General features: G+C 39.1%; 1 protein-coding gene and 1 long non-coding RNA gene across 3 annotated transcripts in view; one reads left to right on the plus strand and one right to left on the minus strand.

Moving 5' to 3' along the window:
- The window catches only part of LOC111719504 (zinc finger protein 135), a 43,950-nt gene that overhangs the window by 12,474 nt on the left and 5,029 nt on the right, over positions 1 to 26,447 (plus strand). Inside the window, exons 4-7 of the mRNA XM_031947654.1 lie at positions 17,064 to 17,135; positions 21,135 to 21,209; positions 21,772 to 21,898; positions 23,876 to 23,980. Of these exons, the coding sequence (XP_031803514.1) occupies positions 17,064 to 17,135; positions 21,135 to 21,209; positions 21,772 to 21,898; positions 23,876 to 23,980 (379 nt within the window). The remainder of the gene's footprint in view (positions 1 to 17,063; positions 17,136 to 21,134; positions 21,210 to 21,771; positions 21,899 to 23,875; positions 23,981 to 26,447) is intronic.
- LOC116420738 lies at positions 114 to 16,956 on the minus strand. Of its 2 annotated transcripts, XR_004231151.1 has the most exons (3): positions 16,872 to 16,956; positions 1,305 to 1,385; positions 114 to 586 (listed from the first exon to the last, which is right to left on the minus strand). It is a non-coding gene; the product is annotated as an uncharacterized LOC116420738 (long non-coding RNA). The 2 variants fall into 2 exon arrangements; XR_004231150.1 differs by lacking the exon at positions 16,872 to 16,956 and having other exon boundaries at positions 1,305 to 1,499.

The raw sequence follows: 26,447 nt of genomic DNA on the forward strand, positions 1-26,447 counted from the left end.
CACCAGCATATAGCACCTTCCTTTATGAAGAAGGCAGGCAGCAAATTGATTCTTCATCTTGGATAACTCCAAAACATACATTAATTTCAGTTGTGTCCTTTTTGCCCAACAAAGACCTGTGTTAGTCCCTCTGAATATGAGTGTCTTACTTACCTTATAAAATCTAATGCAAAAAAAGAAGCTGGGGATTAATGGTGTCCTAAAAGGATACTCCCTTATTGAATGGAAGGAGGTTGCAAAAGCACTGTCTTGAGTCCAAGGAGGAAAGTGGGCTCAGCTGTGCCTCTTGAAACAAAAAGATACTATGGTAACTGAGTCAAGAGAGCTGAGAGATGAAATTCCTATGACATTCCAGTGAACACCAGAGGAAATCTGTTTAGTGATGCTTGTAACTTTCCCCTCATTTGTTCTTTTCATTGACCTTCTCCATCTCCCAAGCATCCAATCCATCTTCCTATATAGAGCAGCAAAAACCTTAAAAAATCCCGTGATACCTACATATTCCTGCCTCAGGACCAGGGGGTGCAGAGATAACTGGGAAACTGAGTTCTTTGTTTTTGAAGGAACTTGGGTACAGTAGTGGCACCTAGGAAAGAAGAAAGGGGTTATTAGGAAGTCAATCTAAAACCAAGAAGTGCCTCTGAGTTTTACCCTAGCAGGAGGCTCCAAACCCTACTGGGAGGGATACCTGAAAAAAGCATGCCTCACTCCAGTTCTGCTGTGTCTGCCACTTGAATGCCTCTTCAAGATTCAGGTGACCCAGGTGTGGCCTAGATTTTCTCATAAATCTGATCTCATATCTATGGAAAGAGCTAAGACCTCTTCATCTTTATCCCTCTTTTTGGGGACAGAAATATAGAAATAGGAAGTTCACCTATAACGTCCTTTCCAATTATAATCCTCATTCCTATTATCTTCTACCCACCAGGCTCTCTTACTTTTCCAACTTCTAGAATGCAGTTTATGGGGATACATAGTACACAGAGTGGTAACTCCATGTAAGACAGTGTATATATGTAATACCAAGAACACTGGATCTGGCGTCAGAAAATCTGGATTAAAATCCTGGCTGTTTTGCTCACTATCTATGGCTCTGGGCAGTTCTCACAACTTCTTTGGGTCCCAGTTAACTCATCTGTAAAACAGAGAGAATGGAGACAGAGACAGAAGGACAGAGACAGAGGGAGGCAGTCAGAGGAGGGGGAAGAGAGAGAGAGAGATAGAATGTGTATGTGCGTGTCCATCCATGTGTGTCTTGAACATTTTTCCAAGCTAGTGGAAGATAGGTAAAGGAGTTATTTTACCAAACTGCAGAGGAAGGTGGGAGGAGGAGCCATCATGCCCTGGTCAGAATTGGCCTGCTTTCAGGAGCTGCAGGAAGATCCCTGTGTAAGACATTAACAGAAAATGAATGTATAATCAAATTTGGGCAGGAAGGGTGAAATGAACAGCCACATGCATCAATCTCTTCACTGCCACTCCCTGATTCCCTGCAAATGTGACTGTCTTTCTCACTAGGAAATTCAGGCAGCTCTTTCTAAAGTTACAATAATTTCTTTAATTGTTAAATGTGATAGCCTTTTCTCATTCTTTATGGGTTTTCCCTTTTTGCAGTATTAGACACTTAACCATCCCCTTCTTCTGACTCTACTCTTGGCTCAGTTTGTTCTCTCAATGTTCTTCTGTCTAATTTCCTATTCTCTTTTGCTGAATCATCATCCATCTCTTGCCCCAAATGTGGATGTCCCTTAAAGCTTTGCCTTAGTACTTGGGTCAATCTAGAAGCTATATTAAGGACCTATTATGTGCCAAGTACTCTGTTAATTGTTAGGAATCAGAGATAAAAGTAAAACAATTCCTGGCCTTGAGAAGTTTCCAATCTAGCTGAGATAGACTACATGCATATATAGATATTCTTAAAATATATGTTATTTGAGGGACTGGGGAGGAACAGATAAGCTTCAACTTGAAGCACCAACTTTTTTTTGGCGTTTGAGCTAAGTCCTGAAAGAAACTAGAATGATTCTAAAAGGTGGAGGTGAGCAGAATTATAATTCAGATTTGGACAATAGCCAGAACAAAAACAATGCAGTAGAGTCATAAGGAAAAGCAACAAGGTTACTTTGGCTCACCTGTTTATCCTCTCTTTGGGACTACATGGAAAGTTTAAGTATCATTGGCTCCCAAGTGTATATATTCCATCTTGAGAACTCTCCTGAATTCTAGTCCTGCATTCAATCCAATTCAACAAGCATTTGTTGCCTGGCACTGATAGGTGCAGAAGATAAAAGAATAAACAAGATGGTCTCTGCTCTGAAGGAGCATATATTCTACTTGGGAGAAATCAGGAAAGGCTTCCTTTAGGAGTTGGCCTTTGAACTGAGTTTGCAAGGGGGATTTTTGAGGCAGAAGTGAGGAGATGGAGAAGAAATATGCTTAAGCACTTGAGGAAGAATAGTGTGAAATTGGTTCATAAAGATAGGTTGGGGCTAAGTTATAAAGGTCATTAATTGCCAAGCATAAGTATTGCTTTATCTTAGAGGTAATGGGAGCCACTGAAACTCACTCCTGGATTTTTCTGGATTTTTTCACCTGGATTTCCAGTAATCATCTAAAATTCAAATTGAAAGCAGAATTCATATTTCCTTAAAGATCTATCCATCCTAATCACCCAAGTTTATCACCTTGACTCTTCCTTTTCCATACTTGCCAACCTCTGCCCCAGTTAATCAAATCCATTTTATTTCTCTTGTGCCCCTCCTATCAGTTCTCTTTTTTGATTCAAATTCCCACCATCTTAGTTCAGGACCTTATTACCTATAATGTGGACTATTCTAATAACCCAATTTTCTGTTTACAATTTATCTTGTACACAGCAACCAAAACTTATTAAAATGGGTCTGATTTTTTGTCTCTTCTCTCTTATTACATTCAGGGGCGGAAAAAATTTTCTCAACCTAATCTTTAAAACCCTTCATAAATTCTGCTGATGCATGGATTGATTGTTAATAAATAATAACTCATTGATAGTTATTTTATATTACTCTCCTCACATGCTAGTTTCAGCCAAACTGGCATACCAGCTTATGTCCTAAATTTGACATGCTATCTCCTGTTTCTGTGCATTCATATAGATTCTAGACCCTACCAAACATTTCAAGGCTCAGCTCAGATTTTAACCACATGCCGTCTCTGATCAATTGGTGATTAATGGTGTCCCTTCATATTCCCTTATTTTGACTGACTTAAGTACTTAATGTTGAGAACAGGGTTGTCTCTATCCTCAATGCACATACATGCTTTAAAAATGTTTGTTCTGTTGTCCACAAAAATCTTAGAATTGACAAGAATCCTCTATGATGGATTTATCTACAGGAACCCTCTTTTAATCCTTTTGCAACCTAGTAGGGTGGGCATGATACAACTATTGAGCTCAGTTCAGTGCATGATAAGTACATAGATAACTAATTCACAACCTTATATGAGAGCATTAGAAAAAAGCAAGCAAAGTTGACCTTAGATGGATTTTCTAGCCTAACTTTTTGGACTGCAAATAAGATTTATATTCTAATCTGGTCTGTGATCCTGATTTACTTGCATGAGGTTAAGTCTCATCTTTTCTGGGCTTCAATCTCTTCTTCTATAAAATGAGGTATTAGCTTGGATCCCTTTAATTTTTGTATCTTCTGTGATACTCTTTATTTTCAATCTCTCTTGATTCTCTTTGCCACAGCCTGATAACATGCCAGAGTTTCCCACATCCTTAAAATTTTTTCACTTGAATTGTAGCCATATTCAAGTGAAGAGAACATATAAGCCAGATTTTGCCTGAAAAAATTTGTCTGACATGGTTGCATTCAGCAGAGGAATCTTTTGATTTCTGTAAGAAATCTTTTCTCCATTTTTCACTTAGAAGCTTTCTGTGCACATACCAATGCCTTAGGAGAAAGTTAAATTGTTATAATGTCAAATAATAATGGGGGTTTTGTGCTTTATTCTTTAATGAGGGTAATCTGATATCACAATTAACTTGTATAACTCTTTAGAGATGTTGATCCAGGAGATGTGGGCACACATGTCTTTATTGGATGAAATAACTTACTTGTTACAAACAATTTTGCATTTGAGTTTTCTCACTGGTCATTGTAGGAAGGGGAAGTGATTTTTGTGGAATGGGAAGTGATTTAAATGTCATTTCAGTAACTTTATTGCATTAAAATAATGTTGACAAAAGAAAAAAAAATCTTCACTTATCCCTACCATCCTCTCATGTTCTTATCAGTATTTTCCCCTTTATAGCCAAATTCCTCTGAAAGCATTATCTATACTTGCTGCCTCCATTTTTCTCATCTTCTACCCATGTGTCAACTTCTAATTAAAACCAAGGTTACTAAGAATTTTTCTCAGTCCTATATGGCCCCTCAGCAACTTTTGACACTTTGGAAGAATCACTCCTGGACATCATCCTTCCTTCATTCTTGTGATGTTATTCTTTCTTTTGGTTCTTCTATCTGCCTAATCATTCTTTAGTCAGTTTTGGGTAATCATCCTTTCAACCACTAAATGTGGGCAACCCCTAAAGCTTTGTCCTGGGTGGGCCTTTGTCTTTACACTTGTTTGGTTTTGATATTGGCTCTATGCAGGTAGCACCAAAATCTATTTAGCCTTAATCTGTTTTTAAATCATCTTCACTTACTGTGGATGTTCTTCTAATGTCCTGTAGACATTTCAACCTCAGCCAGGTTCAAATAGAGCTCTTATTTCTCCCCAAACCTTTCCTTCCAAATTTTACAACCACAGGTTCATCCATGTTTTCTCTCTCACTTCTCAGATTGAACCAGTTGTTAAGACATGTCACTTCTCATTTCTACCCAATTGTTCTCCATTTAGGCAGCTTCTATCCTATTTCAGGCTCCACTAGATTATTAAAATAGCCTCCCAATTAGAATCTCCATTTTTTCCTCACTCCATCCTCCTCACAGCTGTCTAGTTGATAATGACGAGATACAAATCCAGCCATCACACTTGCCTGCTTAACTTTCAAGGGCCTCCCATTACTAACACAATAAAACATAAATTTGTGATCCGGACATCTAGGATTGTCTTATAGTGTTCTTTTCATGTTTTTTTATTCAGGGTAAGCTAACCTACTACCTATTCCCTGTAAACAGTATTCTGTCTTCCACCTCTGACCTTATATAGGTGTTTTCTATACAAGATGGCTGATGTACATGTCCTTAGAATCACCCAACTCTCTTTCAGAGCACAACTCGGTGCCATTTTTTGCATGTCATTATCCTGCCAATTTTTAGTTCTTTTTCTTGAAATTATTTTTTTGAAGCACATAGTGGGTAATGAATGTTAATTAATAGAGGTGATCTCTTAGGTGCTTTCCTGCTCTATCAGGTTTTTATGAATAACCTCTCACTGATCAGATCTCACATAACCCACACATGCCTTCATTCTGTACTTAACACTGCACCAGTCAAGGAATCCTTTCCTCCAAGCCATCTCTTCCTCATGCCAATTTAATTTCTCTCTTCATGTAACATCTATCCTGAATCCTCTAGCTCTCCTAAATCTCCCAAGTATTTAATACCTTCTCTAATTAAACTTGTTCAGTAACAAGCTAGTTCTCTGTCCAAACTTTCCTAGTTTCCCCCACCACTTTTTCTTACTTTTTTAAAAGATAACTTTTTATTTGGAACAGAAATGAGTGCAAGAGATAATGTTGTAAAAAATTATCCAGGCATATGTTCTGTCAATAAAAAATTATAATAAAAATATTGTATCCTCTGGGTAAGATAAAAAAAGATATCTTTTTATTTTCAAAATACATGCAAAGATAGTTTTCAACATTCTCCCTTGCAAAACTTTATGTTCGAAATAGTTCTCCCTCTCTTTCCCTCCCTCCCTCCCCTAGATAGCAAGTAACATAAGTTAAACATGCACTTCTAAACATTTCAATTGTTATCATGCTGCACAAGAAAAATCAGATCAAAAAGGAAAAAATGCAAGCAAATGACAACAACAAAAAAGGTGAAAAAACTATATTGTGATTCTCATTCAGTCCCTATGGTTCTCTTTCTAGCTGCAGATGACTCTTTTTGTCACAAACCTGTTGGAATTGGCCAGGCTAGTTTTCTAACTCCAAGATGACCAACTACATCTTTGAGGTTCCTTCATGGTCCCCTAAATAATACTGCAGAAGTGAAGGCAGCTATGTTCCTCACAAGCTTAGAAAAACAGCTCTTCCCTTTTTTATATATTCCTCACAGTTTTCTCTATCACTAGACTGCAATGTTGCATAGGGAAAAGTATAAAAAACTTCCTGAAGATTTACTGGTGTAAGACTTTATTCAGCTTCTCCATTTTGTTTCTCATACTGATGAAGTCTGGAGAGCAGGGAAAGGTTTTTCGTTTTGTTTTGTATTCCCCAGCCAGTCAACTAACATTTATTAATCATCTATTATGTGCCTGTAGTGCTTAATAATATACTTATTGTTTGATAATGTTCTTCTGAGGACTTGTGTTGCTAAATTAGAAGATAATGCTTTCTATACTCTACAAGATTACACTTTGTAAAGTATTCTTCAAAATGATTTGGAGTCAAAAGACATGTCCATAATCCTTTAAGAGTGGATATAAAGCCTCCCCTCTCCTCCCTTACTCTTTTTGAGGGGGAAAGGATGGTCTTTTTTTTATGTGCTCTGTGCCTTATGCTAAGCACTCAATGCTTCTCTCCACTGATAATGCTGTACTCAAGCTGCCAGCAGATTTTAGCCCCTGAATCCAGGAGGTGGAGAGTAATTACTTAGTTCTCCCATCAAGGAAAACCTGCTTGCACCAGAAATTTGAGTATCTGGGCTCCCTGATGAAAAAACATAAGCTCAAGGTCAGGCCCAATATAACACATTCTATTTTCTACTGATTTTGTATTCCACTATATTCTACACTAGCACATTCTACTGATTCATAGACAGTAATTACTGTCTACGCTGTCCATAGTAGTTACTTCTACTGTTGCATTTCACAAACTTCTTCCTATCCTGGACCTCCAGGGTATATTGAAAGTACATGCCATAACTTCCCCATGCTACCAATGTTAAGATGCCATTTTCAGGTGGCTTCTAGTTGTATGGGATCACTATTTAGCTTGGTAATACTTAGTCTAGACCCATTGAAGCAGGTTGAGGTCCCTTTAAGAAACTGTATTTCCTATTGATCTGTGATTCCTTTCAGAGTCCCAGCCACCTTCTGGCTGAGGCATATCCTCTCTAGATAAGTTGTCTTTCCAGGATGCCAGAGCCTTTGATTCAATTACAAATCTTGGTCAAAAAGCACCCCTTTGAATTCCAATAGGAGATCCAGGCTTGTCCCAGCCCCCATTCTGACTTGCTTGGGCCATCCAGCCCCCACTGGTTCTGATCTGCTAGGGCTTCCCAACCCCCACCAAGACACCCAATATAATAAGCTTCCATCAACTAAAGTCTTTACAGATGGACCTTGGTGGCTCACTCAGCTGCCAGGACTTTTTGTCTACTGAGAACTGCATTCTCAGTGCATAACTCCATTTTCCATAGATCTGCCACTATAGAAGTCAGTCTCTGGGTAAATTGATTTCTATCTAATAAACTTTCATTTTGCAACTAATATTCGGGAATGAGTGAATTCTTTCACTCCCAAAACCTGTGGCCGATTTAAAGGGTATTCTTAATAACTCTCTTATAGCCACTAACCTCTAGACCCCCGGGAACCTAGACCACTCTAAACCTCATCACCATTAGTTTTCCTCAAGTCCTTTGGATCATATTTTTGCCTTCTCTGATGTTGCAAATTTGTCCAGCTGGATGAGCATATCCATTAGATTTGTCTAGTCTAGTCTAGAAACGGAGTGTCTTCCAAAAGTGATTTTGGAATAAATCACTCAATCCCTGCTTCCCAGTATATACTAAGACTTCCACACTCCTAACTCCTTACTGCTCTCATAAGCCTAAATAAATTCCAGAAATAGTCTCATCCTTGTTTGATGCTGGGTCATAATGATACTGATATTAAAAAATGCAACAATGTCAGAAGCTGTCAGTTGCAAAAAATGTTGGGCACTTAGATGATTAATGATATTGTCTCCGAAAGGACAGGATTTCCTACTTGCCCTGGAAAATATGTGGGATATGATCCCGAGTTTTGTATCATGTGTGCTAAAGCATTTTAGTTATTTTTGTTGGATCAAATTGCTCCAAGAATTTAGTGCTAAGTATGTGGCACCGTCCCTACTCCAGTGTTTTGTATTACCATCCCCACTTCTAGAGTAGTAAACAGGGAGCTGTCTCCATTGTGATCTGGACAATCTAATCACTCATGGTCATGCTCTTGGGCCATGAAGTGATTTTGATAAGCAGTTAAGACCAAATCTGATTATTAGTCTGTAATTATACTCCTGTATTAGTGCCCTTAAGTCAGCTCAGGAAATCGGGGGCAACTGTGTAGCCCTTGTAGCCATCTTTCCTCTGAGAAAACCACAAAACCAGGGAAGGGGTGAGGAGAGACAGTGGGAATCACCAGAAACTTTTGTTGGCTCCTGGGTAATAGGAGACAGCTGCATTAAACCACTTTCCACAATATATGATTTTGTTTTATCCAAACCAAAATCTGAATTCTGCTAATATCTTTTTTCCCATTTGCTTCCTAAACAGTTTTATTTCCTGAAAATTGTCCAAGGTTTGGGTGTTGCTTCATTACTACTGTTACTTTAAGCTATTTGCTAGAACCACAGCTGTGGCCAGGAAGGTCACATGACCCAAGTTGACAAGCCCCTTGTTGCCCACACCTGCTATTAGGTCTCATTTTCAACATATAAGGGTGGAATAATTCTTAGACTCAAAATGTCATCAAGATCAAATCAGTAACTAATTTATTTTTTCTGAGTGCCAACTAGTTGTTAGGAGAATCATCATGATGAAAAAAGTGTGACTTGTATTGAAATGAAATAGAACTTATATATGAAATGAAATAAAATCGTGTACATTGCCAAAATAGGAACAAAATGAACAGAAGTAGAGTTTGCCCCATAATCCCCTACCAGAGGGGCTATTTCCAACTTTGGGGGGGTTTTTTGGTTGTTTTTTGTAATGTCTTAAGAAAACAAAACTCAACTGTCTCTGTGTGCTATTAAAAAAGGGCATCATGGTGCAGAAGAAAGAGCACCTCATTTGTAATCAGAGGATGGGTTCAAATCTCAGCTCTATTACTACTTTGTGTTGACATTGAGCATACAATCTCTAATTTCTAAATTTCAGTGTCCTCTTCTGTTAAACCTCAGGTGAATGGATTCATCAGTTTTCTGAACTTTTTGACCCAAGCTCCCCTTTGCATTCATTAATTACTGAGGATTTCTCCCAAAAAACTTCTGTTTATGTAGCTTATATTTATCAATATTCATCATATTAGAAAATAAAACAGTATTACTATGAAAGTAATTTTCATTCAGACAATAAAAATTTATTGTCTGCTGTGTTCTAGGCACTATGCTAAGCACTGGAGGTTCTTGAGGCCCTCTAGGCATCCTTAGGCCATATTTTGAAAGCTACTTGATAAAATAAACTCTATGGATCCCTTTCAACTCTAAACCCTATGACAGATGACCTGGAGGAAATGAGTACTACCAGAAAATTTGTATTTGATTAATGAAAAGAACAGGGAGAAGATAATCCTCTCAGGAAAACAACATCTAAGCAGTGGTATAGAAAATAGTGAAGGGCACAAATTAAAACCTGTAAGATAAAAAAAAAAGTTTTCTTGCTCATTGGTACTTTTCAGATCTTTAATTTCATCAGTATGGGAACTCCAATAATACAAGTTATATCTACACCCCATGCTGTAGTATCCTGGTCTATACCTTCCCATAAATTTCCTACTGTAAATACTCTATACTGTCCACTCAGTTTGCTGCCTCTAGTTCTCTTAACCTTATAAAGGAGTTCTAAATTCTACCCCTACTCACCTCCAGACCACTCCCATTAAATCCTTCCTGGTAATTAAAAAAAATTCAAGGAAAGCCAATTCACACAATAGCTACATGTTATATATCATATCTATAACCACTGCTTCTCTTTGAAAAGGAGGAAGGGTGTGTTTCCTATTTCAGTTTTCCAGGACAATATTGTTCTAACAATATCTTTTACACCAACAATGGCATTCATTTTTTAGTTGGTAATGTGTTGCATATTACTTATGTTGATCATATCTTTCTTAATTGCCTTTTGGGTGACCTGCAACTTTTAATTCTTTGGACCAGTATTCCTGTTTTACAGCAATTTAATATCACTAGAAGAATATTAGTGTTTTAAAAAAAGGAGGGACATTTGTTTCAAGAAGTTTGTGGTTGTTAAACACATTGCTCAATTTGCCAAATATAATCTAGCCTACTCTCTTCCCCTCTTAAGTTCTTGGTGCATTTCATTGTCCATGCACATTTTTTTATCCAAGATTTTGTATTAATAGATCATTTTTATACATTAACTATCTAGCTACATATCATTCTCTAGATTCTTCTCCCATTTTGTTTTTCTTGTGTGGATAGTTTAGTCAAACTCTTGAATTATTATGAGGAACCTCATTTAGAAGGCTCTGCGATATTTTAGTGTTTTAAATGATCTACACAGTATCATCTGCAAAGAGGATGATATAGAGAATATTACTACCTATTGATAAACCCTCTTTCACGTCAAGTCAACAAGCATTTATTTTGTGTCAGGCACTCTTTTAAGTGCATCAAACACAAGGAAAGGCAGAAATAGTCCCTGTTTATATTCTGGTGGGGAGACAGCATGCAAACAACTATGTACATACAAGCTATTTACAGTTTAAATTTGAGGCAATCTCAAAGAAAACTAGTCCCAGAGGGAGATTGAGAAAGTCTTGCAGTTTTAGGATTTAAGCTGGGTCTTAAAAGAAGTCAGGAGATAGAAATGAACAGGGAGAATATTCCAGGCATGGGAGATAACCAGTGAAAAGGCACAAAGTTGGGAGATGGAGTGGCTTGTGAAAAGAACAGGAAGGCCAGTGTTAACTGGATTTAAAGTCAGATTATAAAAGGCTTTAAAAGCCATAACAGTATTTTATATTTGTTCTGGAAGGTACTAGAAAGCAGCTGGAGTTTATTTCATAGGGCAGTAGCATGGTCAGACCTTTAGGATGAATACTTTGGTAGCTGAGTAGAAGATGAGCTTGAGCAGAAAGAGCCTTGGGCCAGGAAGACCAGCCAGGAGACTATTGCAATTGTCTAAAAGTGAGGTGATAAAAGTCTGTACCTGGGAAGTAGCTGTGTTAGAGGAGAAAAAGGCACATATAATTATCTCTTTCACATTTCTAGGACTAGGGATACACTACCTCCACGATCTGAAAAATCCACATAACTTTTTTTGGCTTTCCCTTCATACCAGAGAAGAAGTCTGAATATTTTCTTTTTATTTTATGGGGTGTTTATAGTATATTATTGTAAAATCTGGGTTAGCTATTTGATCATAGGCTCTGTGTCATCTGCTGGCCTTTGTATGTTGGTCATGGCTTCTGCAAAATTGTCAAAAAATTCCCACTTAATTTCTTATGCCAGAACTGCAGTGGGAAATGTCACAGTGTGTAAGGGATAACTGTATATGAGAAATATGAAAGTAGAAATGTCAAGACTGGCAATAGATTGGACATGTAAGAGTGAGTGAAGAACCAAGGGTGACACTGAGGTTGTGAGTTTGGGTGTCCATTGACATGCACAGGAGGCACCTTATTGGAGGGGACTTTTAGAAATAGCATTTTGCCCTATGAAATAAAATAATGTTATATAGTTAACACAACACAACAACAACACAACAATGGGATTTTATATTCTCTATACTATATGGTTGTGTGACTACTGTAGAGTACCATTTTATAATTGCCTGTCTATTGCCTTCTTACTTTTCATTGAATATGCCTTTGATATGTCTGTAAATTATTCTTACAAAGATTTTAAAATTTTAAGATTGATATTTATTTGTCTTTTTTGGTAGTAATATCCATATTTATGATATGGTCAATTAAATTTTTTTGTGATATTTGATGCTTGCTAGGTCCAGCACCACTTGGACACTTCTCAAAGAAAGTATTCATGAAACATAGATGTGAAGCTTTTATGTGTTCTATAAACTTCTTTCATTTCATAATTTTGAGCCACATTTTCTGATGTATTTTGATGTTTTTCCATGTTTCTGAAGCCTTTGTATTGAAGTCACTGAGTATTAAAATCATATATTGATTTAATTTTGAGGATATTAATGAGTTCTTTCTTGAACATGATTATAGGCTATTTGGTCTTGAAAAGCCTTTTCTGTCTTTACTTTTTAAATGCTTAATGTTTATTTTTTAATTTAAAATTCAGTTTTTAAAAATTTGTTATATTATAATACCTTTGTAATGCTCATAGTTATTACAGTTTCATGACTTTCAGTTTCATTCAGCAGCATGTGAACAAGATTGAAGGTGAAAATGTAAGAGTAGTCTGGTTGAAGCTTGGCAAGACTTGACGGATTATAGGACAGAGGCCAAAGGATTTGAGTATAGAGTTGAACTGATTCAATAAGGCATCCTCAAATCCTCCAGAATTTATTATCTTTCCTGACACTGTTTCCTTAAGATACATGGGCTCTCTTTATGCTCTATCCTAATGATCCTTGAGCACTACTACACTGCTACATTCTGTATCCTTAAGTAAAGAAGGCTTTTCCATCACACAGAGGCAGAATTCCCCATTGTTGTTCCCCTTGGGCTGTCTTCCTCATTTAGAGTGTATGCTCCTTAGGAGCATAGACAGACCTATTTTTATTCTTCTATTTGTGTCTTTAGGCTCTCTCTCTCTTAGCATAATAGCATAATGTAGTAAGAGCTTAATATTTTTTTCAATCATTTATAAGTAAAAGGCAATTGGAGGTGGGAGAGAGTACTAATAATTGGGGGCTAGGTAATATTTCACAGAGGAGGTAGCATTTGAGCTGAATACTAAAGGAAAATAAGAATCCCAAGAAACTAAGATGAAGAAGGAATATATCCCAGCGATGGAGGATGATCACTGGCATATACTGCTCCTGGGATACCCTGCTCTGAAATGTGGTCCCCCAAGAATAGCTAACATGGTTTCAAAATATTCTGTAGTTCTATACTCCATTTAAAATGAAGACTCACTAGCTCCCATTGAAGTGTTCACTTTTTGCCTAGTTGGATTGAAGATGCAATTATTTCAAAGCAAGGGAATCCAATGAAATAAAATAGTAAGATTTGCAATAGGGCACTCCCCTCTTAAACCCGCACAAGAGTGAACACATACAAAGGGCCCCCACACAAAGAATATATGTGGAAGAGCAACATCCCTCTGATGCTGTAATATCACTGACTATCTTCTGGTAATGTCATTGTGCTGCTCTCAGTAGGCCCTGTAATTGATGGTATGGGTTTCTGATGGGCTCCCCTGGTCCTTGCTTATCTCATGGTGATTATTGTGTGATTAATGCTACCCAGCTGGTCTTGTGGTATCTTGGGCACATTTTTTAGTGGGTCCTAAAGGTCTCAAGTGAATATTATTCAAGTGGTACTGAACATAAAGTTTCTACTCTGTAGCTCCCCAGGACTATTCTGATATTGATTACTCTGGCCTCTATTGCCTGATAGACAACCAGCTCAGTTCATTGTGTCCACACTGTGTACTGTAAACAGGACCTTTAGCTGTCAGAAACAACTGGAAAGAGAGAATGACTATCCCAATTTGATAGTATTATAGAAGCCAGCAAAGAGGCTTCACACACACAGAGTTCATAATGTCTTCTCTCTGAAGCAGGTTTCTGTAGATCTCCCTTATAAGTGTGTCTATCTTAGGTAATTTGGGCATGGGCAAAGCCCTATTATGCTATCATCTGGGCCCATCTCTGTCATAGTAGGGTGTAGATTAATAAAGATAGGCTAATTCTTAAGTCATTACATCTAGCTAAAAATAGAGGCAGTGTTCTCAGGCTAATAGTAGGCTTTCCATTTTTGGCCCAAAGAATGGGGCAGAGGGAGTGACAGGATGAGAGAGGAAGGAAGAAGAGAAGAGATATCAAAGTCCTTAACAGATCATTATCTAACGGTCAGTTACTTTCAAGATCCTTTCAGACAACATGAAAATGAATTTGACTAAGAACAAAAGATTGTTTAAGGAGACAAGGTCAGTATTTGACATATCTAATGGTCAGTTATTTCCAAGATCTTTTCAAAAAACATGAAATGAATTTGAGTAAAAACAAAAGGTTGGCTAAGGAGACAAGGTCAGTATTTGACACCCACAGAGGCCACATTCCAATCTGTGAACTGCAAAGCCCTATAATGACTGATGTGTTATTTAGCTTGTAAATATAATAAGGGAGAAGATGGAATGTTGATGTGCAAAATGAAATGATAGAAATAACCTTGGGGCAGCCACCAATTCATGTGGTAGATCTTGAAGAAGAGGCCTTGGAATACCAAGTTTATTGTATTCCAAGAGTACATATTTAATAAAAAACCAAAAAATACCATAACTTATGAGCCTTTACCCATGTGTCAACTTTACTAGTCAGCTAGATGACAATTTATTCAATAATACATTCAATAATAAAAAGCATAGAGGACTACCAATAAAGCACTTCCCCATAAAACTTGGGTTTCACATGTGTGTATACATATATACATATACTTTTATATATAGATGTGGACCCACATCTAAAATTACACTATATAACATACAGTGTGTATATATATACATACATTCATACACATACATGCATGCAAATACATGTATGCAGAAGCAGTTTACACCTCCATTGCGTGGAGACCAACACTGCTCCAATCTTATAATCCCAGAAGACATGTGGGTATTGATGAAGTCAGAAAGTTGTGAAAATCCCGTTTTAGTCAACGCAAATTCTTCGTGAAGGAATTCATGAACCTGAAATATTAACTGGCTAAAATGGAAGTTTATTGTTGGATAGGAAATTTGCTAATAGACTGACTTCTTTAGTGGCAAAGTCCTATTAGGGAAATGGAGGCTGGCACTAAGAAGAGAATGCTTTCTCAGCGGGCAGGGTCCTGCTTTGGACCTTCTGCAAAGAATGAGTTCAGAAATTGCCCTTTAAAAAGGAATCCTGAGGCTCAGATTTTAGGTTGAAAAGAAAGCCTAAGTTCCCAGGCCCAGATCTGCGATTAGAATTCAAAGGCTCTGGCATCCCCAAAAGATCAAAGGGGTGCTTTTTGACCAAGATTTGTAATTGAATAATGACACAACTTAATTTGGGGAGATATGCTTTCCCAGGAGGGCCTGAGACTCACAAGATCAAAAGGGAACACAGTTTAAGTGGGATAATTTTAAAGGAACAGTTGCACTCCCCCTTCAGTATGCCATGTAATTTCTTGTGAGCCTTGCCCCATGCTGTTATAACATGATTGCTGATCCCTGGTTCTCTGCTGGTTACTAACAGCTGTATCTTCACTACTCAAAAAGTAATAAACAACTTTGCTCTATTTTAATTTTCAGATGGACTTGATGGCAGTCCTATTTCTTGCTATAAAATGGAGAATGGACTTGCCATTCTCAATTCCAGTTTAAAGTTCAGGGAATTTTTACTTTAACCTTCTCAGAAAGGCAGGGGACTTTATACTAGGAGAAAAATCCCTCCACGATTGCCTTTTCCTCCCATAGTAAATGTACCTCAATTCTGCTTTGGTTACAATGGCTTTTTCAAAAGGGTCCTCACTCCAGGTAATTAATTCTTCCAGAATCAGAACAGACCCAGAATACTGATACATTAAAACTTTTATGTTTTTGTATTTTCATTTTAAATGTTAACTTCCTGAATGCTAAAGACAAAAGGGCCTTAATCTGCTTTAGATTTAAAAATTAACAGTCCCCTTCTAGGAGAATAATATGACTTTTGACAAAAATGGTATCATTTGGAAAAAGGATGGGTTTGGGGTGAAAGATGAATTCCATTTTGGACATGTCAAGTTTGAGATGCTGAGGGGACAGCCAGGTGGAGTTGTCCAGCATGGTTCACTGATAAGGTACTTCAGGAGAATAGTGCTGGATGTATTAACTGAATTGTCATCTGCATAGAATTGGTACATGAACTTATAAGATCACTAGGAAGAAATAATAGAGAAAAGGTGAGGAAGCCTAGCATCATCATCACTCTAGAAAAACAACCACATTTAGTAAGCAGTATGACAAACAACAAAGACTAAAAAAAAAACGTAGTCAGTAGGTAGGAGGAGAACGAGGATGGGACGGAGTCAGTGTAGCATAGTCTTGTGCAGGACTTGGAATTAGGAAGCCCTGGTTGGGTTTAGGATTTATCTCAGACACTCTGTGGGACTTCCTTATCTAGAAAAGTCTAGACCCTTTCCAGCTCTCCATCTATAATTCTATGATTTAGCCCTGAAAAGATCATTGATAGCTTTGGAGGGACCCGTCTAAGCTAAGGTGCGAAATAAGTTTGCATGGTGAAGAGAAGTCAGTGGGAGGCATGACAGCGGATTCAGCCGACAAAGCTTTAAGTAAATTTGGTTATGAAAGGGGGCGGGCATGGGGAGAGCGTGAGAAGGATGGCAGCAGCAAAGGAAGGCTTTTTTAAGGATGGGGAAAGCGGGGCGTGTGTGCAAGTACCGGGAAAGGAGCTAACGGATGAGGAAAGGAGAAGGAGGGGCACTGTGGCTTGTGATAGAAAAGCATTTGGGGGAGGGAGGGAGGAGACAAGCTCCTTGGAAGTAGATAACATACAGAGAATCAGTTTTTATCGGCAAGCGGGGGAGCTATTTAAAAAGAATCAACCAACCTTACTTTCTTAACCAGCCAAGCAGAGAAGACGGAAACACTGGTACATACATAACGGGAGGATGAAAACAAAAAGCTTAGGAGAGCCTCACATTGGGTATTGAAACTGTAGGTGGGGCAGAGGCCGGCCACTGAGATGTCGAATCCTCCCCGCCGCCTAGAGGGGCCGCGCGGGCCCTCCCGGCCTGGCTAGGCCAGAGACCTTCGCTTCCGGTCAGAGGTTTCTTTCGCGCGGGGGAAGTCTCGGCCATCTCCGGAGTGGCGGGTGAGTCGGGATGGCCGAGGCCGGAGGAGGGGTGTGAGGGTGAACGCCCCGGGGACCAATGAGCGCGCGCGCGCGCCTGGGATTCCTCCGCCCTGCCTCCCGGGAGAGAGGGGCGGGTCAGTCCCTGGCGGCCAGACCCGGCCCCGCGTGCCGGCAGGGGGCGAACTTCGGGAGGGGTCTTTGGGCGTCTGGGGAGGCTCCCATTCCCGGCGAGCTGGGCCTGGCGGGGCCCCGCTCTCCTCCCTCCCACAAGCGCGAACCCAGGGCTGCGCGCGCCCCCTACCCACTCCCTCTGGGCGACGTGCCCTGGGCCTGGGTGGCCGGCTGGGAGAGGATGGCCGCAGAGCACTCTCCCGGACGCAGTCCCCCCTCCCCCCCCCAGCCTCCGCCCCCTACGGAGCCCCAGCCGACGGCCCCACTCCTCTCCGCCCCGGGTCCCCCACACAGCGCAGCCGAATTCCCACTTGAGCCCGGCAGGGGTTGCAGTTCCCCTACAAACATCGAACCTTCTAGCAGTACAGCAAGCGTTTAGTAACACTATACGCATCTGTTCTATGTAGATGTACATATCTAATAGGCAGACAGCGCCTACTGTGTGATAGACCCTGTACCAAGCGCTGTTGTTTGTCCTTTATTCTTGAAGAGCGCGGTGACATCGGGGAGGGGGGGCCGTGACGCGCCAGGGAATTGGATTTGAATAAGGAGGGCCAACCTTACTTTCCCCTCCAGAGCCTCTGGGTCCAATGGCCAGATGTAGATCAGGGTGATTGGAGATAGCTCTCTGAGCGCGAGGCACAAAAAGAAAGGCAAAGGGCAACCATGAAACGCAAAATCCCTGTGTTTGGGAGATGTTATGGGCCTGAGCCCTGTATTTGAAACAAGGATTGTTACAAGGAGCTAACCCGGTGGAATTGATGAGACAATGGTTATCTAGGTTAGCATGGTGATTGATAGTTCTCTCGTTCAGTATGATTGATTTAATCCTACAACAAATAATGGTTCCCTAGTGATATAATGATTGGCTCACACTCAATATAATGAATGGATTTAACCGTGATAGAGTATATGAACTGGGACAAACTCGGGCAGGGTGGGATTCGTTCCATCATCCACCTTTGTGGTGGCTGGAGGTTGAAGCAAAAGCCCCCAAACTCGGATTCATTTCCATCTTCATCAGCTTTGTGGTGGCTGGTCTGGCCTGCTCCCCCCTCCCTGAGACCTAGGCCCATCTGAAGGGCCTCATGAAAAGCTAACCGGGTCCCAGGCAAGGAGGCAATAAAGAATTTGGACTTTAACACCTGGCTATTCTTGCGGTGATTGCACTGAACTGAAACAAAGGCTGCTCCAGAGACCTCCAGGAAAACCAACCAAGAACACTACAGGAAGGGGTGTCACTAACAACTGGGGAAACCAAAAGAGACTTGTGATGTCTTGAGCTGAGCTTTGAGAGGAGTCTGGGAATTCCACATTGGCAGAGGGGAGAGGGAATTCCAGCTGTAAAGGTCAGCAGCAGTGTCAGAGGAGATGTAAAGTTTAGATCATGCTTGTCAGGCTCTCATAGTAGGGGAATTGGAGATCATCACAAGTAATTGTAATACAAAGTTTTACATGGTAAATGACTTAAGAGTGGGTTGTAAATTACTCAACACAAATTATAAAGAGAATATGACTCAAAGCTGTAATCTCAGGCTGGAAGCATCCCCAGCTCCTAAAGAGATGCCTTCAAACAAGGCCATTGTACCCAGCTTTGGGGCTCTTTAGATTTGTATGGCTCAATAATTCTAGCTTGTGAGTCCCTACTGATGTGTTTATGTTTACTAATCAGCTCGAGGACGTAGCATGAGCAGAGGCATTTACTGAAATAACATAATTAGAAAAAATATAGATGAAACACTTCCCCCATAAACCTGAGGCAAATTCTTTCAAAATACCCTTTTAGTGGGGAAAAATATAGACAAGTAAATAACAAGTAGATATGGTGTATATGTGAAGGGGGCAGCACCTCTCATGCTAAAGTCCATGTAGGGTCTCCAGCGAGTTGTGTATTGACACAGATGTGTATCTTTTCAGTTCTATCTCCTCTCTAGATTTCAGCCTATGTTGCTAGCTCTTTCTGCCTTGTCACATTGCTCAAACCTAGTTTTTTACTCTTAAAGTTATTCTTCTGACTTCATTATTTCTGTCTGCAATACTACCATTTCTTTGCACAGTCTCCTAGGTTCAAAACATCAAGGTTGTCTTTGGTATTTTTCTCTCCCTCACATCCTTTTAATTGTCAAATTCTGTCAACCATTTTCACAGCATCTGGTATCCATTCCCTTTTCTATCCCCTGAGTCAGATCCTTATTATCACCATTATAAATCTTAGAGTGCTATATATTGTGATAATGTAACGAATCTCATCATTATGGTGAATCCTAATAGAGTTACCATCTGCTGGCATATATCACAATGTAGCCATACTTTCTCATCCTATGTGATTTTTGTCTCTGTACAGAACTATATAAATCTGAGTTTGTCACTTATTGTTTAACTGCCTGTGAAGTAGGGAATTAGGCTTCTGTTTAATCTCAGAGTAATGAAATAGAAACAATCAGACTTGCAGAGAGGCAAATTTCAATTTAATAAGAAAGAACCTTTTAACAATTAGAACCCTTCCCAAATGGAGAAGACTGTCCTCCAGGAAGCAGTTTTTATTAGTAGAGATCATAGAATCCCAGACCTTAAGTTAGAATTTCTTATTTTACAGATGAAGAAGTTAAGACTAGGTGATTTGACCAAGTTCACACAGCAGTAAGATCGGACAGAGGCTGATGGACACTTGAGGATTATGTATTTAGAGTTGGAAGGTGTGTTAGAAGCCATGGAGGTCAATCACAGATGAAGAAATTGAGCCAGAGGAGGTTAGTGCTTTATCCAAGGTCACACAGGTATTGAGTAACAGAAGAGAGATTTAAACACAGACATTCTACCTCCACATTCTGGACTCTGACCTCCATCTCCATTGGGCCTCCTGTATGAGTTGAAGTAGCTTCACCCTGCCAAGTTTTCTTCTTATTTTGTGATTTTCATGATCATTGTGATACTAATTTCACAATAATTATAAGCCTAGAGACTGTAGATAATTATTGAATGTTAGAGCTGTATGGTTATTTTACAGATTATTTTGTTGATTATTGTTTGTTTACAGATTGGAAACTGACACCCAGAAAGGGACAGTGTCTTTTTTTTATGGCCGCACAGTGACTTAGTATTAGAGCTGGCACTAGAACCTAGATCTCCTGCCCCATACATAGTATATCTTCCACAGCACAATATGAGTCTATGATTGGAATCATGAAGTCATAAGATTAGTGAGGTGAGATAGAATTTAGAGGTTTTGTAGTCCTTGTTTCTCAGCCAGTGGTCCAGAGCAAATTGTTACTAGTTATATACTCTTCTGGGGAAGGACCTTTGCTGTTAACATTGATGATTTTGATCTAACTTCTGTAATAAAAATTGTTTAGTTATGTTTGATTCTTCATGACCCCATTTATTGTTTTTTGGGGGTAAGGGAGCAAAGATACTGGAGTAGTTTGTAAAGTAATTTGCAAGAGAGAATATTATTAACTGGGGATCAGAATAAATTTCCTATAAGACATAGCACTCCAGGTAATTTTGAAAAATCCTATGAAGTAGAGATGGGATTTCCCAACTGTCTAATATTCTCCTTTACACTTTAAGAACAGCCAACCTACTTAGGTTTCTTGGCTTTCTTTGTGAGGCTGTGACCCTCAGTAGCATTTTTTGAGGCAGCTGAAGATGTTCTGACTAATAGATAGAAACAGAGTAGTTGAAGAAAGCTTTTTGAAGCCAACAAGTGTTAAGAATTGGCTTAGAAGGAGCTGATAAAGTATAGACAGTGAGGATAGACTTTTCCTGTTGAGGGATGATAGGGGCTAGAAATTTGGGGTTTGTCCTGGTCTTCACAAAGTTCTCCCCCTCTCTAAATCTTCCTAGGTTCCTGCTTATTACACCACAGGAAGGCTAGGAAAACTAATGATGGAGGCTGAATGTCTGTCAACCAGGCCTCAGGTGAGTAATCTTTTACCTAATTATTCCAGACTCAATGTGGCTTTGATTTCTTTCCTTGACCAGGAATATCTCTGTTGGTTTCTTTCCCCTTCAGGTCCTGGAGCCCAAATACCCTTTCCCTGGGGTCTATCCCAGGATTGGGGATGACAAACAGTGTGACCTGTATCCCAGATATCTAGGCTGTCCCCAGTAAATTTGCATACACTTAGCTCTTTTACTCATACAGCTACAAGAGTTTGAAGCTCAAGGGCCTTTTCAAAAAAAGCATTATAGGTAGGATGAATAATTTTGCTTCTTTTTGGATTTGGAAAGAATTTTTGAAAGTCTGGGCCTTTCACAAATTGTGACTGTCCTCACCCCTTCAGCCCCAGCCTACTGCTGAGAAAGGCATTTTATATATTATGTTCCTTTCAGCTCAACAAAACATATATAAATTGGATACCGTCCACCTTCTTAAATATAACTCGATGAGCTCCCACATGCACCTTCCCTTCTCATTCTCTCACCTTTGATCTGAGAAGTGGGACTGTGTATGGGTTGCAACAAGAACATATTGTTTCAGGCACCCATGATATTTGAGGATGTGGCTGTATACCTTACCCGAGGTGAGTGGGACTATCTGGACCCTGCTCAGAAGAGGCTCTACAGGGATGTGATGCTGGAGAATTATGAAAACATGTTGTCTTTGGGTAAGTTCTGTCCTCTAGCTCTCAGCTTCACTTCCTGCTTGGTGAATAGCAACGTGTTCTGATGGGCCATTTGTATTGTTTGAAAGGTTCAGGAATCAGAAATCAGAAGTCCTGTTGAGACTCAAACATGGATATTTGCATTTGTTTATTTGTTTTCAACAAGTGTAGTCTTCTGAGAACTGAAAATGAACAACTTTCTTAAGGATTCCTGGAATTGTAATTTTCTCTGCTTCAAGTTCCTGTAGGAAATCCAGCTTCTCTGCCTTAGTCCCATAATTCTTCTTGATTCCACTGGAAAGGTTGAAGGCACCACCTTCCATCCATTTACTTAGGTTTACAAACTTGGAGTCATCCTGGACTCTTCCCCCTTTCTTATCCCTCATATCCAGTCAGTACCAAATCTTGCTGCCCTGAGTCTCTGGGAGTCCCTTTTCTCAGGCCCATGTACCCTTCAGCCCTATGACCTCTCTTTCTATTTCCTTCTTTGAAGGCTGCTAGCCCTCACCTTGGCCTTTTGAGGTTCTGAAAGGCAGTGGGACATAGTATAATTAGATGAGCTAGGTTCAAATACTACTTCTCAATCTTAATAGCTATGTGAGCATAATCAGGTCACTTAACCTCTCTGAGCCTTGTTTTCATTATCTGTAAAATAGGATAAGCCTGTAGTACTACCTTACAGAAAGATCAAATGAGTTAATGTTTGAATCATGTTTTATGTACTACAAAGTACAACATTGGCTACTATTATTGGTCCTTTTCTTCCTTACCCTCTTCATAGACTTCCTGGGCTTGCATCTCTTAGATGCCATCATGGGACACAAGGCACTGCTCTCATTTACTTCCAGTACCTCATATCTTTCTGAAGTCATTTGTCTAGAAACCACCAAGGATTCTGCCAATATAGTATAAGCTCCTTGAGGACAAAGACACTTTCATTTTGCTCTTTGTCTCCTTGGACCTGGCACAGAACTTGGTACATAGTAGATGGTTAATAAATGCTGATAGGTTTGAAGATTCAATCTTCACTTGATCTTTTGTAATTTTCTTCTTTTCTCCTTTAACATCAAAGTCACCTAGTCTGGGTCTCAATCACTTGACTTCCTAATTGGTCTTCCTCCTGCCTTTCTCCTCTCCATTCCATCCTCCATATCGCTTCCAAATTGATCTTCCTAAAAGAGTTATGTGATCCTGTCATTCCTCTGCTTCATTGGCTCCCTGTTATCTTCAGATAAAATGCCTCTTTTTAGCATCTGAAGCCTTTCACAGTCTGGCTTCAGCTTGGGCTTTTAGATTTATTACAGATTACTTTGCTTTCCAAGCAGAATGGTCTATTAGGCATTTTCTTGTACCTGACATTTCATCTCTGTTTTTTGCATAGTCTATCCTTCTTGGCTAGAATGCATTCATTCCTTTCTAGCCTCAATGTTATGAAATTCATCCCATACTCTAGTTGCTAAGGTCTCACTCTGCCCGTGCTCATGACTTTATATATGCCTTGTATGTATGTTATATTTCCCTCTGTGTATACATATTCCCCCCTCTCATAGATCATAAAGGCATTCTTCTTTTTGTCTTTTTTTTTGTTTGTTTTTGTCTTTGTATCTTCATCTTCTTGTTTTTGTCTTTGTGTCTTCAGCACTGAACATAGTTCTTGTCATGTAGTGGAACTTTAATAAATGTTTTTGAATTGAGTGTACCTAGAGGTGGGAGTTTCTTATCCTTTTAATAGGAAGAAGACACATGAGCTATTTTGTTTTCTGTGCCCTTACATCCCTTCCCATCATTCCTTTGTTCCCCAAGGCTTCCCAGTGCTTAAGGACATGCAGCATATTCCTAAAGCCTTAGGAGACTTTCATAGCTTTTCCCCCTACCTGTTAACACTTTTAGAGATCCAAATCTTGGACTAAGCTGGGGGTATTTCTATATATTCAGGACAAACTACCAGACACCATTCACCATTTCCTTTCCTATGAGCAGGATTTCCAGTATCTAAACCTGATGTGATCTCCCATCTGGAGCGAGGGGAAGAGCCATGGGTTGTGCACACACAGGAAGAAGTGACCTTGAAAGGAGATTGTTCAGGTGAGTGTGTGAGAATTTTCTTCATTCAGTCATTGAACAGGGATTTTTTTTACTTAGCATCTCTTAAGTGCTTAGTAGGGCATTAGGCATAATTTTTGAGTCAGGCTTTGTGTAATTAGAAGAGACAGTTTCTACCTCATAGGAGGTTACTTTGTTTAAGGACAGGAAAAATAAACTCTAGAGAACAAGTGAAGACAGTGTATGGAGTCTCACCAGCCTCATAGGGGCTGATGAGGTGAAGCTTTAGAGCAAAGGAAAAGTATGCAGGGCAGGCTTATTGGGGGATATGATATTAATTCAAAGAGTCATAAGATTATAGAATTTAGAGTTGGGAGTGACTTTAGAGACCACCTTGACTAACCCCTTCATTTTATAGGAATTGAGGTTAGGTGAGAGGTTCAGTAGCATTTGTGTACATGTTTTATTCCCCAGGATAATATAAACTCATTAAAGCCAAAGACAGCTTAATTTTTATTTCTTAAAATAAATAATTAATTTTTATTTTTATTTACGGTGTCTGGCTTATAGAAATAGGAATAGAAACTAAACCTGTGATTTCATTGATCCAGAGAAATTCTGAATGAGCACTTGCCTCCACCAGTACAGATAAAACACCTTCTCTTTAACTTATAGTCTCACCTAATGTCTAAAAGGCAGGTGTTTAATAAATGTTGACTTAAATTATGTTATTTGTACCCTCCATGCCATATTGTGTGAGGTTCCCACTTTTAACAAATCTATCTCCTACTGTGACTCTGTTTTAGTTCTGGAATGCATTGGTCTTAGATGTATTGACTGTTGTGTTTGACTCTGAGACTTGCCAGCTGTATGACCCTTAAGCAATTTAGTCCCTCTTATCCTTGGATTCCCCCATAAGGCAAAATAGGAATAATAAATAATAATATAACCTGTCTCAGAGAGTTAGTGGGAAAAGGACTATGTAACTCTTAGTGCTCAACATGTATGAGCTTCTAAGATTACTTGACCCTCTATAAGGTGGTGATATCACATCATATCTCGAGTGATGGGTGGCTTTTTTGTTTTTTGTTTTTTTTTTTTGTTTGTTTTTTTAGCAATGACCACTCAGATAACCAGCAGTACCCTCAGTCAACCCTAGTGATTCTTTAAGACCTTTGTCTGAAAAACTATCTGAAGACTTCTCTGTTGAGGTTTATTGAGCTAAATTCTTAGTTTTCTAAAAATACCTACAGCAATGATGGTCTGTCTCAGCTATTGTTTTCTTACTTTGAATTCTTGTCACCACAAAAACACTATCTGTATGAGTTTATAGAACAAGCAATTTAACTTCAGTGGACCTTAGTTTCTGAATCTTTAAAATGAAAGGGATGGACTAGATGTACCCTCAGATCCATTCCAGTTTTAGGGCATAGGATCCTCTCATTTCTTACCTTTGGCTTTTGGCTTTGTATTTCTCATTAAAATTGAGCACAATAGAGTAAACCATATTAATTTTACTCAATTTAAATTATATATATCCTTCAGAAAAAGAGAGAGAGAGAGAAATAATAACACTCAATAATCATATGCTCCCCAATGAGAATGAGATGTGAATTTGTTCCTCTGAAGGGCAAGGAAAGGGCCAGCACTAGAGGGGAGAACTCCCAAGAATCTGTAGACCAACCTCAAGAGCAATAGTTCTGTCATATTAGAGAACCTATCTTCCTGCCCAACATGGTGTGCTCTCATCAGAGGAGGTGTTGTGCTGTGTTAAGCAAAACAGAATTGAAATGGCTCAAAAGAAACACAAAATGTGCAAAGTTAGAAAATTCACCCCAAATGCTCATATGGACTATTTGTGCCTGATCTGTGCCAGAGCATCCCAAGCTCATCTTGGTCTGATCAGGCACAATCAAACACACTGTAACATGACTCTAACATAGTGATGCCATTTTGGTCCTCTTCGAAAATGAATAACAACTACCAATCAACTCTGAGAGAGTTGGTCTTTACCAACTTTCAAGATTCTATTTCACCAGTTTCATGTTTTGAAGTGTTTTCACTTTGGTGAATTTAGTTCTGCTGTTTACTTCCCCAGTCAGTTGCCATTAGTTAACAAATGATAAGGTTATCTTCATTTTTTTTTTTTTTTGCTGCTTTATGTATATTTTGCTAGTCCTAAAAAAGTTTGCCTCTTCCATATAGATTTTTCCCTATTGACCTCTCAACACTTAAGTTTTAACAGGTGTTTATCAAATAATAATAAGAATTAATCATAATTTAAAATAATAATAAGCCTTGAGTCAGCAGAGTACATAGAAAGCTAGCCTTGGGCTCATGAACACAAATTTAAATCTTGTCTCTGACATATACTGGCCATTGCATTTGATCCTACAAAAGCCACTTAATCTTTCATTGCTTCTAAACAACTTTCAATTACTGTATTTCAGAGAAGCTATTGACTTTCGTTGGCAGAAGGAATTTTCTTATCTAGGAATTCCCTATATTA

Source organism: Sarcophilus harrisii, chromosome 1 (assembly GCF_902635505.1).
Source record: "Sarcophilus harrisii chromosome 1, mSarHar1.11, whole genome shotgun sequence".
In the NCBI taxonomy this organism is placed as follows: Eukaryota; Metazoa; Chordata; class Mammalia; order Dasyuromorphia; family Dasyuridae; genus Sarcophilus; species Sarcophilus harrisii.